Source organism: Cataglyphis hispanica, chromosome 17 (assembly GCF_021464435.1).
Source record: "Cataglyphis hispanica isolate Lineage 1 chromosome 17, ULB_Chis1_1.0, whole genome shotgun sequence".
Taxonomy (NCBI): Eukaryota; Metazoa; Arthropoda; class Insecta; order Hymenoptera; family Formicidae; genus Cataglyphis; species Cataglyphis hispanica.
The window spans coordinates 626,389-648,534 of NC_065970.1; the positions used below are offsets into that span (position 1 = coordinate 626,389).

At 36.9% G+C, this 22,146-nt stretch overlaps 1 protein-coding gene across 6 annotated transcripts in view; it reads left to right on the forward strand.

The window, feature by feature from the left end:
• LOC126856087 (alpha-catulin) overlaps positions 1–22,146 on the forward strand; it is a 51,580-nt gene that overhangs the window by 13,128 nt on the left and 16,306 nt on the right. For 5 of the 6 annotated variants that reach the window (XM_050604276.1, XM_050604278.1, XM_050604273.1 and 2 more), the window contains 4 exons: positions 11,541–11,730; positions 19,187–19,464; positions 19,610–19,852; positions 21,776–22,039. In XM_050604276.1, coding sequence (XP_050460233.1) covers positions 11,541–11,730; positions 19,187–19,464; positions 19,610–19,852; positions 21,776–22,039 — 975 coding nt within the window. Of the gene's footprint in view, positions 1–306; positions 1,865–11,540; positions 11,731–19,186; positions 19,465–19,609; positions 19,853–21,775; positions 22,040–22,146 lie in introns of those variants that run through there. The other variant, XM_050604274.1, reaches the window with a different exon arrangement.

The window sequence follows — 22,146 nt, forward strand, 5'->3', positions numbered from 1 at the left end:
CGCTCGGTGCGGAGAGAGAGAAAGAGGGAGAGAGATAGAGGGAGAGGCAGCAGCGCGCCTGTGCTCCGGCAACCGTTGGTTCGTTCACGCAGCAGACTGAGAGAGCGGTGAGCTTGAGCTCTGAGCGAGGACGGGAGCGAGAGCGAGAGAACGATAGATGGATTCGGGGTGGGAAGTCTTGTGCGGGAGCGAGACCGATTCACACACAGCCGCGCACACCCGTTCCCCGTGTGGATCCTGCCACAGCGAGTCGCCGTCGCCGTTTCCCCGAGTCCAGTCTTCCCCTAGGCACTCGACAGGCCGGTACCTGTTTCTCTCGAAGCCGACACACGCGCTCCGTCGTCCTCGCGCGCACACATACACACACACACACACACACACACACATACATATATATATATATATATATATATATACGCACATATAGCACCCTCCCCGCATATAGATACGCTCCATCTACTCGCTCAATCGCTCACCCTCTCGCGAAACGAGGTATCGCGTACTCGCGTTACGGACACGTGTGCTAAGTACGCGCACACGCGTACGACATATCACGCACCACATTCATATCCTCTGGAGACATATACAGACATAGACGTACACATGTCGCGCATCATGCGCGTATAACTATACACGCGAGTTAGTAGGAAGAAACGCCGGAGAAAAATCGCGCGCTGGTGCTCACCCACATGTCGCCACATTGTGTACGCGCGCACGCGAGACAGCAGCGAGTCGTGTACCCTTAACAACGAGCGGCAGTCATCGTCGTCGTCGTCGTCGAGTACCAATCGCCAATCCGCGTGGAAGCCGACCACTCTTCGCACAGTCTGAACGCGATTGTCGTAATCTCGCGATTTTCCGAAAATCCCTCATTTCACGACAGTTCCATTCCTTCGCGACAGAGAAGAGGAGATAGAGATTGGCGAGAGAGAACGAGGATAACGATTATTGGAGCACGTCGAAATTCGGAGTTGCCGAGATACGCCGGGCATCGCGACGGCGGAGAGAAAATCCTCGACTCTACAAAGTGAGCGATTCTACTATAGTCATCGAAATAGCGTGTCAACGATCGTTTGAAGGAGAGGGACAAAACTAGAAGAGAGGCCTAAGAGAGAGAGAGAGAGAGAGAGAGAGGAAAGTGGCGAAGAGAGGCTGAATCTTGCTTCGCCATCGACGGGTCATACACCTCGTCGAGAGGGTGACGGCAAACTTGCAAGCGCGAGCTCGGCTCCGAGTGGCGACCTGGAGAACAAGTTCTGGACCTGTAGCAGCAGCCTAAACAACCCCAGTGATCTTCCTGCAGATATATAGATATATACATATATTATATATATATTGTATATATGACTCAACTGTCGCACGCGCGTCTATTTTTCTCACCATCATCGTCCGCCGCGCGTAAAAACGGCCTAAGAAAAAACGGAATATATCGAGGAGTTTCGAAATTATCACTTGTTAACGAACACGAGATCACCTGCACCGAAAGAGAGAATAAGAGAGAAGGAGAGGCGGACAAGTAATATTTCTATATGTATAAGAAAAAAGAGCACACATATCTTAATGACGTTGACAATTCATAGTATATTTTGGTCATACTTGGAGCGAAAGGCCAATGATTAAGGAGCGCAGCGGGAAATAAAACGGAGATATAATTGACAAAACAATCGTGACAGGCACAATAATAAACGACCTTAAGAATACAGTATATTAGAATTAATACGGTAGCGATTACGCAAAGACGTATTGTAGTGCGTATTAAGACTGTAGATCGAGCCCCGGTGGGTTCGTATCGTTGAACTTTTGTATGCCAGCGGTGTATTATCGACGAGGAAGCATGTACGAGGGCGGGATGGCCGATGAACAGGTATGTTCCCGCAATAACGATCCACGAGCAACCCCCATCGGGATTATCGTCAGTTTCGTCTTACATCGATCCCATCGCGCAACAAATTTCTTTTTATTCGTCATCGTTAAGCGATAATTCAAGTGCACAAAGTCATCCTCGTTCATATCTCCTTTTACTAAACGCGCTAATAATAATTAATATCGTCTACAAATGTCTTAAATGCATTCACAAAGGATACATCAGTTTATCTCATTCGGCATTTCATCAAATATTGCACTCGCAACTAAAAGCTACTTTATGTCACGGTTTATGTAACATACACGGGTGTGTATTAAAACGTAAGTCTAATGTATGCATATAATGTATACTCGCTAAAGTAAAACTACATCGCTTTCCCGCATCTAAATTACTATCTTAAATCCATTTCATTATATAAGCTTCTTTACATAAAGATAATGGAATATAGATATGATAAGTGAGATCATTTTAATATCCTCAAAATAAATCAAAAGAAAATATGACAGATATACGGTATAACTGTAAAATAAATTTAATCATTTAAAAAAAGAACTTTTAAAAAATTCTTCAGAAACTGGGCAGTCGAAAAAAAAAAAAAAATAAAAAATTAGAGAAAATGTCAAATCTTCTTAGAATCAGAGGAGAACGCTCGGTTACGCTTTACTAGGAGAGACTTTACGGTCATTTATAGCGTTGATGTAATCGAAAGCTGATTTAAACCCCTTTGTTCCACCATGGAAGCATAGAAAGAAGAAGAAAATTAATGGACGTCTAAAAAGCCTCGAGCTAAAGATACAGAACTTTGATTTACTTTCTAAATACTTTTTTCTAAGTCTTTTTTCTTAACTTACCTCGAACGGATTACGTGATTCCAAAAATAGAGAATTACTTTCTCGAAAACAAGAACGTTTTTGATAAATTATTCAAACATAAGTTTAATTCAATTAAATAAAATAAGAAAAAAAACATGCAATTCCGAATTCAGGATGCTGATAGACGGATATATGACCAAAATAATGAAAGATTATTAACAAAAAATACAAGACAACATACTTTGCATTTAATTACATTAAATTTTAGAAATCAAAAAATATATTTATGCTAGTCTGAATGAAATTGAAGAGATAACTACATATTTATATGTTAATATAATTCTATGCGCAGTCATTATTTCTCTGAAGTGTTACGCCGGAAAGTGATTTGCCCGCAAAAGTTGAACTCACAGTAGAAAGAACTCGTCTCTTTCTAGTATGATTTTTTGCGAAAATAATATGCAAAGAAGCTAATGTATACAAATTCCCCTACTTTTTTTCTATTTGCCTAGTGTATCTACACACGTAGCAGAAAGTAAATTTTTGTTATAAAAAATTTTACGACGCCTGAATACATTTTGAACATTAACTGTAGGAATAAACTTACAAAATGGAAACATTTTTTTTTTTTTTTTGTAATTTTAAATTCTTCATAAGTTACCATGTTCAAAATTTATATATATCTTGAAATTATTCTGGATTAAAAACGTTATTTGAACACATGACCCAAATTTGCGCGTTATCAAGATTCATTTGGTGAGTATTACTTAAAGGCAGAAGACCTTTTATAAACGCGAGCGCGAGCGATAAAACTTATTAATCAGCGTCAAGTTAACCGATTGTTTTAAGGTTATTCTTGAAAGACACATCTCTTAAGGATATAATAATGCAAATTAAATTTTATCACAATCGAACAGCTAGAATGTAGATCAGATTTGTAGGTGAAAAATTTCCGCTATAAATCCTGGTAGACTCTTCCATATGGAAAGAGAACGGATTGTATATGTTACGTCTCGAAGCATTTGCGATATATTGGCGTTATAATCGATCTTCCCCGGAGCTATCGATATATACAAGCGAGCGTATATTATCTTCTACATAAAATATGCGTTAAACGAGGAGCGAAGCGAAAGTTCGTGCGATTAAAATCGCAGCTTGATAGCAAGTGTAATTGAGTTTCGCAATTTCCAAATTGAAATAGCAAGCGAACGCAAGAAAAAAAATTAGACCTTCTTAAAATAACATTCCCGTAATTTCTCGAAATTATTCCGAATCGCATCTATTTTTATCCGCGATATTTCGCGATAAATTCTTTCGACTACCAAACTTTCGTCAGCAAAGAATACAATTGTAAGCTTTCCGCAAGAAGTTGTGTCTTTCGTTCAAATAAAACTTCATCAGCATAAGACATTTTCAAATGTTTATTTAGGTATGTTCTCCTTTTGAGAATCGATTACTTTGTCCTAACAGTATTATTTTCAATGAGCCTTGCAAATAGATCCGTTTCTTCTATCTCCGATTTCTTTCTACATACATGAACCGATATCGAACCCTCTTATGTTGGGGCGGGTTTTCCCGGAGGAAATTATTCTTGCACATTTCGTATGCTATAAGCGAAAGGACTAAATAAAAATTTTAACTCGATTTCAAGGTAGAATTAAAAATTATCGAGCAATGAGTTTGAAACAATTTTGCGACAAAAATAGATGTCGGTAACAGTTTTTCTCAACGTGCAGTAATTATTGATTACTTAAGAAAAAATCATTTGATCACTTGTTACAAAAATTATATATATATGTATATATGCAACAATATTATTTAAAAAATATTATCGCGTTCACAATACGATTGATGCTGTGCTTTAGAAAAGAATAAAGATACATATTTTGCCTTCGACACTTTAATCCATTTTAATAATAAAAATAATTGCCTGTATATTTTAAAGATTTGCCATAATATGTTGAACCTTACAAAATGATATATTCAGATACTTTATATAAATCTACACTTAACCGAGCATATTATGCTTCTCCATGAATATCATCATGAAAACGTTAATTATATTTAAAAAATTATATTTAAAGATATTCATTACACATGCTACATGCATATTAATATAGAATATATATTAATAAAGTTGCGAGGCGTCGGGGATAAAACCGGTAAAACGCGTGACTTATCTGGCAAGCTCATCTGTACGTGCTTCATAATTTAAAGTCACGCAAGGCTATTAACACTTGCGTCAAGCTCGCATAGCCCACGTGCCGGCCTAATCTTTTCACAAAGATCGCAATATTACAAATTGTTGTGTTCGCGCGCGCATCAGCGAAAGCTTTTATTTATGATTTTAGCGCGTAAATTTTAGCGTAGCGTCATCTACACACGCGCAACTTGCGTAAAGTACGCTATTAATCGTGCATCTTGTTTCGTAGTGGAAGCCCGTTAGTTTGCGTTACGCTCGCGAAACAAGTCACGCGGAGAGATTTATGCGCCATTCGCACGATAGTAAAACGATATAGTTCGTTCTTCTATCGCAACAAAGCTCGCGGTCTTGAGTCATTTTCAACGGATAAACGTGTATCATTCTAAAGGGAGTCTCCTTGTCCCAAACATTTTATCGCATTTTTATCTAATTTGATAGATTAATATAAAACCCATACTTGGATGGCTTATGTCAAGTGATAATAAGAAAAATAATTTCAATCACATTACATCCAATTGATCTAACTATGTGATTAAAAGAGAATTATAGAATTTCAAGAAATGTTATCTTATAGGAAGATGAAATTTGATATATTTAATTCCGCTATTAATTTTGAACAAAAGTAGACATTTAATAGCGTAAAACAATCTAATATAAAAAAATCATGATTATAGTCAGAAACTGATTAGTGAGACAAAATGTGATAAATTAAAAAAATTAATAATAGGCTGCTTAAATCTCCGAAACTAGCAATGCATAATGGAATGCGTCATGAAAATACTGTTTAATCGAATCCCCTTCAACGCGACTGTTTCGAGAAAAGAAGAGAATCTTGGCATATCTACGGAATCGCCTGCAATCCAATCACGGATAAACGGATTACTTAAACCCGGCCTGTTCTATCTTTATTTATACAACAACATCGTTGTTCGCCGGAACGGGTCATATGAAAGGAAGGAGGGAATCTTCATAAAATTGATTCGCCATTCAATTACAATGAGAAATCATGATACATAATTTTCAAGAATGCATTTATTCGACAAAATTTCATTTGGAATATACGAGCATGTTTTTCGTAAAAAAAAAAAAAAAAAAAAAAGATCGAAAAATAGGACATTAAAATTTTTATAGCAACATTAAGAAAAAACGAGCTGTCAACCGTTAATTTTTAAGTTAACTACTCATATAATTTTTAAGTTAAACTACTCACTGTAAAATATCGTTTAAAAAGCCAGTGTGGAAAGATGATCATCTGCATATATATGATACGGCAGAAAATATGCATATAGAAAAATACGTATGCTCGGTACAAGCGCTCGGTGATCTAGATAATTTAATACATCACGCGTTATGACGCATGTAAATTTTGTATGGCGATTCACCAAGCTCGTTCAACTAACATAAACTTCGCGTCAATGGTGCTTTCACCATGATTAACTATAAATACAGGTATCGTCGCAAAAAACGCGCGGCGCTCCATTAACACAAGTAAATGCTTTTGCATAAAATTGCGAGGCATAAATAGACATCCATTTAATGGTAGATAATAAGTCACGAGATAACGCGATTTAAATAAAATTTCCCAGCTTCTCATTTGAGAAACGAACGAGAATGTAGAAAATAATCTCTTTAGTACACCACAGAGAGATATACATAAATATGTATGATTAATCAAAGAATATGGGAGTGTATCGCAAAAATTCATTATCTCAATCTGCGACAAACTCTACACTTTAATTTTGTAAAGATATATTTTAATAATCGATTTTTAATTGCCGTACAATCGACTCGTGTAAACGTGTGAATCGGTCTCAATTTCTCACGATCGCGGCCAAACCTCGATGTGTATGTTGCGGCGTTACTCTTGAAATGGAAACAGTGAGGCTGTAGTAACAATGGCCGTTGGACAACTGCGACTGAATTCTCCAAATTAGCCCGGCTCTTTGTTCGCGACTCGTTCGTCGCTGCCAATGTTACGCTCATACATGTTGGATCAATTATAGGATTGTCCGAAACGGAGCAAATTGGCCCGATAACTCGTTTCCACAGATTCCCCATTTCTCGTTTCAGCGACACTGAAATTTCTCGTCTAAGCTATTCTCTTGTGTATCCTACGACATTTATCTCCTGCCCTTCAATCTTTTCATTCGTAGGTCGAGAGGTAAATTTTCATTTATACCACTCGATCGATACCCTTACTTCCTCCATTCCATTGACGTAATCTCCCTTTTCTGTCGTAATGGGAAATTGGATCGAACTAATCGCGGCTGATCAAAAAGCACCTTTCGCTGTCATTTCGTTTCGCGCTTGTCCGACTCGAGATTCGTGAAAAGATTCGTGAGGAAAATATATCTTGCCTACGAATCGTTGTCGCCAGCAAGATTAGCACCCTCGAAATTCCTAACGAAGTAACACGCTTGTGCGGTGACTTGGAAAAGAAAAACTGGCACGTTTTCCCTTTGAAAAATTTACACTATTCAAATTGCGCGACGTCAGCGCAATCACGTCGCTATTTGCTGTCAATTTCGGTAAATTGAACGTTTTACGAAATATCTGGTTTAAAGTCAAAACAGCGTATTCATAAATAAATGTGTGTTTGTTTACAGAAAGCAAGACAATAAATGATTTTAAAAAATTGCGTTGTAATGCTAGGCTTCGAAGAAAATCTAGATTGTTGTAGAAAAAATAAAAAGCGAAAAATCTTGCCTAGGACGACAAGCCAGAAAGAAAATACTGAAATGAAAAAGCGCGAAAACAGACAACCGTAGACAGAGTGAAAGCTTTTACATATTTTATAAAGATGAGAGGAAAGGCAGCTTACGCAACACACAATTCGTAATCGCGCGTGTATAGTATTCTCTTTTCTCAAGAAAAGAGAAAAAATAATTAAAAAGCGTAATAAGAAGAAAAGGATCAAGACGAAATACAAATAAAGAAGCTTCGACTCGAGCAGCCGTAACGAGAGGCTTAAATCGATTAGCACAGTCTAAGCTAAACTTCCTTTTCTTCGCAAAAGACTTTGCAAAGGAAAATTAAAGACAAAGAATTCATAAAATTACGCTCAAATCTTAAAATTGGTCAAGTTTATCCGTCGGATTTTATTCGCCGATTCCCGCTTTGCTTTAATTAAGTTTATCCATGAAAATTTTTCTTCTAGTGCGTTCGCGCTTAAATCAGATGCTCTTTATGGATCGTCAAATATTTTTTTTTGCATGAAGGAAGAAAAATTTGCGAGTAATGCGTCAATCCTTTTTTGTGTTTCCTCTTATTATTTTAGTAATAAATTTAGTAATAAATTAAATTCAAATGGATCGATTTAAAATAAGAGAAGACAAAGCATTAATTTTTAAATACAATACGACCTCGAAAAATTTGGTTTGTTAATATTCTCTTGTTTGAATGTTTAAAGAATTTCTTAGTGACTTATACAAGGGCGCCAATTTCTCAACGAAGCGATACTTCAAGTCACAGCAGGAGGCAGACCATCACTCTTTCGTTACCCCGCATAAATAAGGTTGTTTTCGGTATCTACTTTTCGGCACAGATAAAATATGAAATAGAATAAAGATTGATCATACATCCACTTTGGTAATATCAAGGGGCATTAAATAAAATTACAAAATTTGTGGAGGCGCATTCTTTGATATATTAGAACGTCCACATAAGTATATATGTATGTATCTCAATAGTTTATTTTTGTATGTCTGTAAAAAAAAATCGCAAAGAAAATTCACTTTTTGAAAAATTGAAATTTTCAGGACCAAGAAAGAAATTCAAGAAATAAATTATTCAATTATTATCTTCTCTGACGATACTGTTGTAAATGTACGATATTAACGATCATTTAAATTAGAAATGCGCGCCGCCGAGTATAATACGCCAGCTATTTATGAATAATTACACAATTCCGATTATGTGTCACGTTGCAACGTTAATGAACACGGGATTACTCAAACGTATTTATTGAATAGTCTTGTCGAATCGAATTTTTCTAGTCGGATCGAATTTTTTTTTTCGAATAAAAAAGAATCCGTATAAAGAGAATTTAAAAGTCTTTCTTCTATTTTCGTATTCAATAGACACCATGTTGATAAAGAGTAAAGCATGGATAGTAAGATTTTCAAATATCAATGTCGAGGAATGAGCGCAGATATAAAACTGTAAGTAAATTTTTAAGCTTTTTGAATCAAAGAGTTAATATTGATTGATATAATTAAGTATATATAACTGATAAATATATATAAAACTTGAAAATATATATAACTTCAATTAACAATATATTTCATAATCGACAGTGTTAATAAACATTTCGGTTAAGACATAAATATCGTTTCTTTTGTGATACGTCACGACTGCGATCGCGAGATAAGTTATTCTCGTACGTCATAATGTCATGTATGGTCGTCGCGTATTAAAGCGATAAATTTCACGAACCGCCCCCGCGTCACGGAACGTAAGTGTCTTGAGCTCTCGTTACAATATAAGGGAGGGGGTCGGAGATACGTCAAAAAATACCTCGATGCGGCATCGGAATTGATTGATGACATATCTCGCGAACGAAATATTCACCGACGAATATCGAAAATTCCGCGAATAACCCGCGTGAGATGAATCTCGCGCGTGAAAGCGATTAAAGGTATCGTCGATACGAATCGATATCGCCGCCGCAAATTTCATACGAATTATCGTTAATTCCAACGCAATAATGGAGAGACGACAAAATATATACGGTCAGTTTAAGCATAATAATTTGATTTTAAACGAGAAACGAAATACTATCGACGAACGCATTAATTCATAGATCTTCGAAACTTCCTCATGCAAAGTAACCGATTCTTTTTGCAAGATCGAATCGCTATTTCAATTTTTCGCCGGTTATTCGCAGGAAGTCCAAATTGAAATTTCATCGCGAAAAATCAAGTTTCGACAAGCGGAAATTATACAAAATTAATATACTATATTTTTCGCGAGATATGCACTTTCTGCGAGCCTCGTTACTAGTATGTGCAAACGATAAACATCAGAGAATCTATCATTAAAAATATAATATTAATATAACGTTTACAGAAAAATATAACGCGAAAAATAGAAACGAGAGATGCTTTACAATTATTTCTTCTCTATAATTATTATTTTGGTTATAAATGATTCTGATATCTGAATAAATACGCGTAATTCATGGAATTTATATCTCCAGGGATATGAAATATTTAAATTGTTTAATTACAGTGATATACGCTGTTGCTATGACACTTCCACATTCTCCGAATTTCACGTTTTAAAACAAATTTATAAATGATAACAAACATATGGCAAACAATTATTGCAAAGTGCATAACGTGCCAATGTCACAAGATGTATAGATTATTTGTCAAAGAAAGCAATGCTTTGAGATATTTCATCTCACGCTCGTGTAAATTGAGCAATTTGTTCGGACCGGGAAATAAAAACGTTCAAATGCCCGCTGGGAAAGGAAATTCACAGGATCCGGATAAATATCACAGAGGCTGAATAAAACAAACTCTCCCAGTACTGCACCATTTCTCTTCCGAGCAGGACGCTATATGACGCAATTATGAACTCTTTCGGAAAAAGACAAGAACGATTAATATTGAACGATCGATGTGAACCAAAATATTTAATTGAGCTTTAAACAAGCGTGCAGTTTATCGATGTGATTGACGTTTCGTCCTTTCGCTTACGTCACCAATCGCTAAAACATCTCGTATAATCACGAAGGAAATATATACTGGTTATTTAGCCCCAAATCGATATTATTGCAGCCGAGTTTTGACATCGCATAGAATTACAAACGTAAGATAATACCGCGTAAAATATAGCTTTATCCAGAGCGAGCAGCCGTGTATGTTGTCGCGAACGCACACACACAATCTCAACATGCAACGAAACCGTACCATCACAGATGCCGCTCTCATTTACATAAGACGATCGAATCGAGATGAATGGAGTGTCATGTACGTGCGTGCGGGCCGGCAGTATGTATGTATGTATGTATGCATATATTCGTCTCTCGACAAGAGACAATAGTCCGGCCGTTTGTTCCGCACATCGGTCCCCACATTGCTCCTTTTTCTCTTCTTCGTCCGAGGCCCGCATCTCTCGCAAAAGAGGAACGGCACACGAACGTGCGTTGTCCGATTGTGAACGGAAAATGCAACTAACTACGCTAACTTCGCGAACGCTCAAAAGACACTTTAGGTCCTCTGACACATCAGTAGTTACAAAAGCTCGATTCTATCGCGATTCTACAATTCTATACGTAATGCGAGCCATGTGTCGCCGCGATTTATAGCGACGCATGTGAGTAAAATAAGTGCAAAGTACGCACTACCGGATGGATCTGTTAATTACTTTTTAATTAACCTTTTAGGCTCTAAAGACATTAATTAATGAATACCAGCCTCTGTGAATGCAAACGGTTAGCAAACACTCGAATGTTTAAACGCGAGACATTTATTTGTCTTAGAAAGATATTGATTAGATGGCTGCGAATGTATAACGCACGACTTTTTAACCGTTATTACCTAACTCGTTTTCATCATTGTGTTTAATCATGAATATTTTTAGACATTTTATTAGACAGTTTATTTTTTAAGAAATGCGCTTCTTGCGCGCTCATTAAAATGCAATATGTTTACAGATTTCCACGTTAATCTCGCATAGGGAACGGCCGCTATGCTCGGACCGGAGTTTGCGAGCGGTCGCCAGGGTCGGCCAGGCGGTAAATTTGGCGGTCGAGAGATTCGTGACCGTCGGCGAAACTATCGCGGACGACAACCCGGAAATCAAGCAGGATATGTACGAGGCTTGCAAGGAGGCGAGGATTGCCGGTAAGTGCATAAATAACGTGTAATTACTGTGCGCGAATACTTGATGGAGTAATGCAAATAAATGTACGAATAAAAAACTGAAGCGACTCACTGCATATATTCTAATAATAAAATTGGGAATATTTTATTTGAAATCTGAAAATTTACGGTAATTCATCATTTTCGTTAGATTCTTATTTATAGTAATATTATTTAGAGATTATTTTTATACGTCATCAGAAGATTTCCATTTTCATGAGAAGAATATACATATATATATATATATATATATATATATATATATATATAATTGTAATAATTTTAAATATATTTTTTACGATTTGCTCGCGTTAAAGAAAAACGTTTGTTACATGGGAGTTTCATAGAACACAAAACGTGAAAATTATGCGAGATGACATAAATGCAAATTCAATGCAAATGCTCTCGCGAATAGCACGATAGTGCATTAATCAAAACTTATGACAATGCAAACGTACCCAATTACAGAGCAAATTCGCATTAAAACTTGGCATATTTCACACCACACATGCCAACATCGTGCATTATATAATTTGGGATTATGAGAAACCTTATGGTGTATTGCTTAATAAGGAAATAAATGAAAGAATTTTATAAATTAATGTGAAATTCCACTTTCCCCGAGATTATGAAGAAGAGAAAATTCATTTCGGTATAGCGATATAGCCTGCAATAATCTTATTCAAGGTATTATTCAAGAGGGTAACGCTTACTAAATTTTAAATGCTAATTTTTAAATCCCACTTTTACCTGCGAAAGCAGATACTGTAAAAAAAAAAAAAAAGAAAGCGATGATGTATTAAAATTGTTATCTCTTGGCTATAAATTTTATCGCAATAATATAATGAAAAGTATTATAATACTTTAATCTAAATTTTTTTATAGATATTATAGATTTTATAGATATTAGTTTGTGTGAATTTTATTGGAAATTCTGTATTCTTTCATTAATATATTTCTTGAGAATAAATTGCATTAAATTTACAGCAAGCTCGACATTTTCTGTCCCATAAACTTCAAACAAGCAGATATTTTTCTCTCGTCAATGTTTAAGAAAATTATAAATTATAGATAAATTCTCGCAATTGGACAAGGGATTCATGAATATGAAATTGTATCATTTTGTACGTTATCCGCAAAAATATCTCGTCGTACGAATGGAGGGAAATAATAAATATATGATTCGAAAATATACGATTCTCTCTTCCATTTTTAAACTTGACATTACTTTTGAGTCGTAAATTCGAATATTCCGTCAAATAGGTCACGAAAATTTGATTCGCGTAAATTCGAAATAAAATAACACATCATGCGTCGTCCTCGAATGCGGTTTTACGATTCTCGTTCCGCACGAAACGAGCGACGGTACTTCTTTAGCACGTATCTTAGCTATCTTATGTTCGCTTTTCAAGAGAAAAAGAGAGACACATAAACACGCGAGCAATGAAATATTTCACGCGACCATCCAACATTTTAGTACACATATCATCGTAATAGCGTACATCTTCCTGAATTACGACGCGTAAGGGCAAAATCTTAATTAAAAGCCTTCAAACATCGACGTCTCGAATAATGAGAAAAAATATAAACTATATAAACTCCTCATATGCTGCCTTGCGCAGACAATCGCACGCGAACCGGAAGAAGCTCTGCGAGGATAAGACTCGTGACCTTTGAAACTCGTCACACTCCGTCTAGTCTTATCGTCTAGCGGCTCGGCCGATTATATCTTCCCGTGTCTCTTCACGCTAGGCTACACATTGCAGAACGGCGGATCCTGCGGTTTGCTACGATGTGGAAGAAACGTGCGCGATGACCCAGTTTCTTTAAACCTTGAAAAAGGTTTTTCGTCACCTACATACGTAAAAGAGCTCTGGTCGTATCTTTGCCAAATGGTGGGCCGGTAACGGCCGAAGTAAGGACCGTGGATATTTCTTTCCGGCCACACCTGTCTTTCGGAGACAAGATTGTACTATAGGGGAAAGAAACGCGGTGGTCTCGGATGATCTTTGACGCGAAATATTCCGTGCCGCAAAAATGAAGATCTCAAAAAAAAAAAAAACTTTCGAAACCCAATTCGATTAAGAGTGCAAGTGAAACTGTAATTTGAAGACGAAAGGACGACCAATATGTGACACGGGTAGAAATGAAAATTTGCAGCTTCTGCATCCGATGCAAGAATGCAAGTTATTCTGCTCGTTGTCATCGATTTCGCGCTTAAAGGGAAAATGGTGATAAATAAATGATAAACCGAGAGAGCTTTCGTCACAATAACCGAGGTCAAACGGACGTCTTTACAATCGGAAAGGAACATGTTCCGCGAATTTAAAAGATCGATTCCCTCGATGATAAGATGAAAATTCGATTACTAAACTCACACTGAATTACTTGTTGGAGCGTATAGGAGAGATTCGTATTAATTCGGAGTAATAAAATGACGTCGAAAGAGCACCGACATTACGGTGGCGATCGCATAGAGTCATGCGAGCCTACCTGACTTGAACAAATCGTTTCGCGTGATATCGCGTGTAAATCGGGTACCGTAAGTGTAACCGAGAGCTGCGAGTGTTATATCGTGCCGGATTCACTATGACACAGCACGCGACGAATTTATACAAATGGATTCTCGCGTACTGTTCTCATCGATCGACACGCTCCAGGGCTGTATTATTACCGCGAAAATCATTGCTCGTTCAAAATGAAAAATTAAAAACGCTGAAAAAAAAAAAAGAATTTTTATGCAACGATTATATGTGATAGAGATCGCGTATACGTTATATTCGCGATAACGCGAATCTCGAGATCGAGTGGAAGAAGCGCGACTACTTGTGCGCGAATACTTGTATGATTTATGCTCTCTTTCCCAAGATAACGCTATTTTCGATGCTTCGGGGAACTTAAACTCGCGAAGCAAAACGGCGACGATGGGGAAGAAGCACAAGAGCTAAGAGTCACTGTAACGGAATACGAGCGCTGTAAAAGATAAGTGGCGACATGCCAAATTTATATGTTGGAGCAGAGAGAGAAGGAGAGACGCAGCAAGGATAAAGTAACGCCGAAGGAATAGTCTTGCTCATCTAATTGCGAATACAAAGCGAACTTGGAGTCACTGCTAGCTTAAGGCACTCGAGCATGGTGATGGATATGCGTGCACCGTATGATTAATATCCGGCGCTCCTTTCAAATCGGGTGATAATTACTAGAAGAATTATACGCTCGCGTTTTTTAACGCGTTAATCTGTAACGCTTAATGTCGAGCCGAAAATATCGAGCTCCTGGCGATAGTGGTCCTCTGTCCTCGTGCTGGAAATGGCTGATAATCGAACGCGATACGATATCACGACGAGAAACGGAGATGCGGAGAATCAAAGTTCAATTTCGGGATAATTGGTAATAAAACGGTTACATGCAAATATAGAAGTTGGAAATATCGCGACGCGGGGCGAAAATAAATTGTCCGAGAATCGAAGTATCGAACGCGGCGGCGGCGAGATCGCGAAGGGGAGGAGGAATCTGCGGGCGCTTTCGATGAAACGGGAAAATACCGGCTAATATCGAGACACGCCGCGAAATTTGTAGTTTCAATTTGTAGTTGGCTCGCAACTGCATCGATCAGTGTCAGACGGTAACCACTTTCGTATAGTCACTCTCTGTGTGTAGTCCTCTCGCGTAAACACATCATCCCGAGCTATTTTTGTCCCGACTGCCTTTTAAGATCGGGTCAAGTCAACGTACGAAACATTTATTAACAACCGACGTGTGGACAAGCGCACACGTACAGAGATTTATGATCGATGCAGACATTTATTAGTTTTATTTCTAATGTGTGATCAATAAAACTGAAATTCGTGTTTTACTATGTGAAACGAAACAATGTTAATAAAATCCCGGTATGTAACGAAATTAATGCGAACAGATTCAATGTGATGTACAGTCTGGTTCACTATTTCCATATCGCGGTTAATTCGTTTCATCGCGTGACCGAACAGATTAATATTCTCGACCGATCGATCGTGTGTAAACAACCACAATAGTTCGTGCTTTCGAAATTAAGCGTCGGCGATATTCTTCGTGTATTTAATATTCGTGCGATTGCAAATAAGTCGACGTTGACATAAATCCATTTTATGCCGAAACCAGCTGAACGATCAAAATGTTTTCAGCGCATCAGGACACAAGAGAGCGATTTTATATGATGTGTCGCTTGGGAAAAACGCGCCATAAATTTGCTCGATCTTCTTTGGTAGCCTGAAAGGTAAAAAGGCGCGTTCAGATGGAACCAACGTCGTAAAAACTACCGAAAGAAATATAATAAATTGACTTGTGTTACGCAAAAAGGTATAAAAAAGTACAAACAAAAATCATTTATGTCATATCAAGATGCGGTTAACGAAGGAGCGTAAATATCGAATTTACCGATGGTAAATGCGGATAAAGGTTTCGCTAACGAGTAAACTTGGAAAGTCATTAGTCACATTGAACTATAAGCCTGCGGTTATCACGGTTATCATGATAAAACGCCGTTCCGCTCTGTTTATTATAGCAATTTGATACCGCTCACTGATGAATGCAAAACCACTCGCACCGCGAGCGCATCCGCATATCTACATTACGAAGAGAGAGAGAGAGAGAAAAAGCAATGATAGAGTTAGAGTAATGTAAAAGAACTTTATGCATCAGTAGCTTGATATAATTAAATCGATGCCATAAATTACCAATGTACATTGTATGTTTTATACAAATAAATATGAATGACACGTACTTAAAAATTCGAAAAATATTTATATCAACTCGATATATGTATGTAAAAATTTTTTGCTAGTTTTTTTAAAACGAGAAATCAATTTTAACACATATTAAAAAGCTAACTTGCGGTAGAGCTATTTTTTTTTCTTTTTTTGCATCTCTCATTCGGTCAATTACTACAGGATTATTATAATAAAGAAAAATCCCAAGGAAATATACGAATTGATGAATAGAAATATATGCGTCATATTTTCGCAGATAAAATCCATAATTTTGTGAATGGCAGCAAACAAGTCATAGTGTTGATATGATTACTGTGACGATGATTGCACTGTCATAAGGAAATGGTTCGTTTATAACACGGACGGATCTCCTAATCACGCGAGCAATGCAACGCGTAATTGTTCTTTCATCGCGTGCCGGCGGAAAGTTACAAAGGTAGCGATTGAGCGATTGATACGCATCTTTATGAGAAATTTATAATTTGCTCAAAATTCACAAACGTATATCATAACAGTGATTTGATTTCTTCGTATGCTTCACTGCCTTTTCTCGTATCTATCTAACAAATCAGACAGATACAGCGCAGATAGCATTTCGACATGGATGTCGATGAATAATACGCGCGGTGAAAAGTGGTTCTTTTCACTCACGAAGAGCAAGAAATAAAAACACGAATGTCAATCTCTCGTCTGATGTCCCGACTCGATCTGCATCTTGTTCATATGAATCATAAAAAGTGTACCCGTGGGACACGCTTCTACGCTTGCTATTCGAGCAATCTCTCCAATTGCAATCCACCGGATGCACCGGGATACCAATATCGGAATAAGTGACGTGTGCTGCGATATGTTCAAAATGTGTTGCGCTCGAGAATATCTTAACCGAGAACCAATAACAAGTAGAGATCCTTTAACGCGACATGCAAATTTCGTTCACATTCTATTGTTTATTACATTTCTTTCGCGTTCCATAAAATAAAATTATTTAATATTTTAAATATTATATAATAATTTAAATATTAATATTTAAATATTAATATTTTAAATATTAAATAATTTTGTTTTACGGAAATTTTATACAAAGAGGTTTAAAGTTATAATTACTGTATTGCTGTAATAATAACAATACAGTAATTATAACTTTAAATCTCTTTGTATAAAATTTCTATATAAATATGGAATATAATCGTATTTAAAAAAAAAAAAATATGCTGAAAATCAATCGATTATCCAGATAATAAACGAACATATAGGATCTGTGCGTTTTGACTACTTTTAAATTAGGTCAAGATCTTGGCTCTTATACGTAACAGTTATTCTATATAAAACGTTATAAGACTTCCATATCAAACTGGCAGATCTTACGACACTAGATAGAAGAACAGAGGGCGATTTGTACAACACGATATATACACGATAATTTCGAAACTTGCAACATGCAATTTATTAAAACGTGATAGAATAAAGTGCTTTTCTCATTGACTAATGAGAAAAGTATCCATCAACTAAAACAAAAAAAAAAAACTCCGCCAAGGGATATAATTTGCAGTGGTTTATATGAGAAAAGTTTATATAAATATCGAGTTGGTGAGGAAACTATCCGAGGAAAATTTTAGAAGTAGTATTTAACGGAAGCCTGTAATATATGAACGATAGAATCAATAGAGAATATTTCTAGACAATGAATATCATCTATCTCGATAAACATCGACTCAATATTTTCCCATAATTCGCGTGACGTAAAGGCGCAGATGTTACATTCATGATAATGTATTGTTCTCTCATCGATTCTCCCCATAGCAATTTACGTTTAGGATATCGTTTAATGGTAATGAACAATTAGTACATGCTAACAGCCAATGGTGATATTGTTTTGAACTAACTATAGCCATCTAATTCAGGAAATAACTATTTAATGATACAGAGCAATCCTCGCATCTCATGCTCTAAGTGATTTTCGATCGATGACGATATTTTTAGAAAATGCTACGTACGTATAAGTGTGTCTTGGAAAAAGAGATATTCTGTAATGACAATTCCTGCGATGATTTTTACACGATATTGTTCCTTCGAAAAGATACCAAATAATTTTTATATCATTACCAACAAATGAAATACTAATTAATGAAATATTTTTATTTATCATGAGACTAAACGTTATGTAATTATTTAAAAAGTATTAAATTAAAAAAAATATTACATCTAATTAATAGATTTTAAATACAAAAATTATATATTTTTAAAATGTACTATTCCGATAAATTCAAAAATATGCATATACATGATAACATTTGCCATTTAAATTTTCTTACGCGCATAATCTTTTAACGATAAACCTAATTCGCTGCAAACATTGTTTAGGTAAGGCAACGAATGAGTGAAGTAATTATGAGCGCACGGCAAGAGGAGCCAATTACCCGCAGTCGTCGTACTTGAGTCGAGGGGTTCGATCATAATTAAATCAGTTACTCCGATTTTACGGTGACACACGATAAAAAAAAAAAACGAGATGTTTAATTCATCAGTGCTCCCCGTTCACCACGTTCGGACGAAATTCGTTCGATCTCTCTTTGGCGAGAAAAATTCTCATCGTGAGATTTAGCGGACGATTAAATTTTACGCTTAAGTTTTTAATTTCTACAAACGTATATATTAAATTAGAAAATGCAATCGATTATGTTATCGTTTAGGTTCGGCGATCGAGAAATTGTGCGAATGTGCCTTGGAGGACAGTCTGGCAGACCGAGGTTCCGTCGTGAGAGCTGCCAGATGTCTCCTAGGCTCAGTGACAAAAGTCCTCCTCCTGGCGGACATCGTCGTGGTCAATCAATTGCTCCACGCCAAGGATAAAGTCGCCCGCAGTCTCGGACGTCTCGAGAGCGTTTCGAATTTCACGGAATTCGTCAAGGCGTTCAGCCAATTCGGAGGGGAGATGGTCGAGCTGGCGCATTTAACGGGCGATCGTCAGGTGAGAACTTTTCTCTTTTTCAAATACGATACATCTCACAAAATCGTTAATTTTAATTATGCTTTTTTATCGCATGCAATTAATTAATATTATTTTGTAATGGGAGGGTCGAGATTCAATTAAACGTCGCATCTCATTTTCTCAGAATGATCTCAAAGACGAGAGGCGACGCGCGCAGATGGCAGCGGCACGACAAGTGCTAGAAAGGAGCACCATGATGCTTCTCACGTCCAGCAAGACGTGCTTAAGGCATCCCGAATGCCCGTCCGCGAAGGAGAACAGAGACACCGTTTTTTGCCAAATGAGAAGAGCGATGGATCTGATACATTATGTCGTCAAGGACGGGGTATTGGAGTGCAGCGAATCTCAATCCTACTCGAATTCACAGGTAAGCTGTTTTTATCTCGAACACATAAAACCCTCACTTGAGGAAGGAAAATATTTTTATGAGATACATGAAAATTAATTTCATAAAGTTTAATAGCCGAATAACAATCAAGTTGCAAAGAATGATGAGATACTCCTTATCAATTGCAAATTTCATTCCAAAATAGCGAGCAATTTCAAAATTAATACCATTAATAACGAGAAAATAATTACTCACACGAACATGCATTAGAGCTTGCCAAGAAATGCTGTAATAATCGCGGTTGCCAAATGACGCTATGTTGACTTTATACATTCTTCATTATTCTGCTGCATTAAGCACGCATATTATGAGCATATTGCACGGATCGGAGAGAAAAAGCTGTGTAAAATGTTTCCGAAAACATTTGGAAGCATTCCAAAGAGACTTTCGCCAAATTGTGATTTACGGATAGCTCCTTGATGTACGGTTTAAACGACCTTGGTCCGCGCTCTACCCTTGCAGAACTTGTAAACGAGATATCGAAACGATCCCACTACCGACTCGAGAAACCATAAATAATGGCGCGATATCTGCTTTGGCATGAAATCGATAAGCGACGGTCGAAGATGGTAGAGGAGAATCAGCAGAATATGTTTTGCGAATATCAATTACTATAGCAATATACCTACACGCAATCAATTATTAACAAAAACACATTACGACTTTGATAAATGTACGCGATCGCTAATAATAATATACTTTAAATATTTTCCATACTCATATATACATTCTAATATATTCATCGATATTGTTCATCGATGCTGTTGTAAATTTAAACATTAAAAATATACACAATAAAATCCAGATTAAATGGACGATAGCAAAAAAAAAAAAAAAAAGATTAGCAGAGTACTATGTTACAGTGCAAAAAAAAAATCTGTATAACGAGAAATTGGAAGTGAAATACGCGATAGAAAGTAGTGAAACGGACGATAAATAAAACTACGAATTTCACTCGTAAAATTGAAATGGCTGCATCATGCCAAAGTCGTTACATATAAAGTAGTTACATTGCTGATAAATAACTTTATGCAAAAATAAATGTAAACCGTAGATTGTTCGAGTTTCCTGGAATCAAATATATGTTAAAAATAGCGGATGCACACATGTAAAAAATCGCGAACAAATTGCGAATATATTGCTGCTTGTAAATACGTATCGTAATTTCATAACGAGAGTTTATAAGAATAGGTTTCCATCCGAGGCCGTCATTCGATTATAACGATGGAAAGTTTTTATCGCGACGGTGAAATGGTCGCGGCGCCGGAAACGGCCGTCATAAAGAGATCGCGAATGTATTATCCGCGAATCGTGCCAAATTTCGTACGCTCGCTATTTCCATATCGGCACTTCGATATGCGATGCTTTAATTCCGTGCCAAACTTTTTTCAGCGTCTCAAATAAATGAGGGGAAATATTTTACAATGTATCTCGCACACATAGACTACGTGCTTCCGAAAATCTCTCGCTTCCTCCAAAGAGACAATGCAGTGAAGCTGGGTCACGATGGACGACCTTTAACCGTGCTAGAAAAATGTATAGTTACCCTTGTATTTTACACTTAAGTACTACCCACTTTCCGCGCGACATAATCGATTCTGGAGTGATTGTGTAGACAACCCGGCCAAAGTGGAACGTTCCGTAACGTGACATCTCTCTAAAAGATTTAATACCATTTGTCGCGTGGCACGTGTCTGCCTAATATTTTATATGCCATTTGCATTTTTTCAACATTACACATATATTTACATGATTTTGCAAGTTTGTTCTCTTCTGTTATACATTTAAAAAAATTTTAAATATTAAATAATGAAGAAAATTTTTTTTTTTTTTTTTGCAAAACAAATTCCAGCTCTCGAAAGATATATCTCATCTCTTTTACGATCGCGCCATTACTTGCAGAGTCCGCAGCAGGAAGACTGGGACAGCAGCACCGTTTGCTCGGCATTGAAACACTTCGAGAGGCTCGTTGAAACAACAAGGATGACCCTGTTGGGACCGGGCTGCCGCGAGACACTTACGTCGGCGTTAGAAACAGTGGTGGAGAGAACGCAGGACTTCACCGACAGCGCCTACACGAGCCACGAACACAGAGAAAACATTCTCCTACTTTGCGATCGTGCAAAACTCGAGCTCAATACACTCCTACGGATCGGTAATAGCATGGTGAGTCGCAATTTTTTTTTTAATTTTATTTCGCACAAGAAAATAAACCACCGAGCAACTCTATCTAATAATAACATAATCGTATATAGGAAGCTTGTATAAAATTG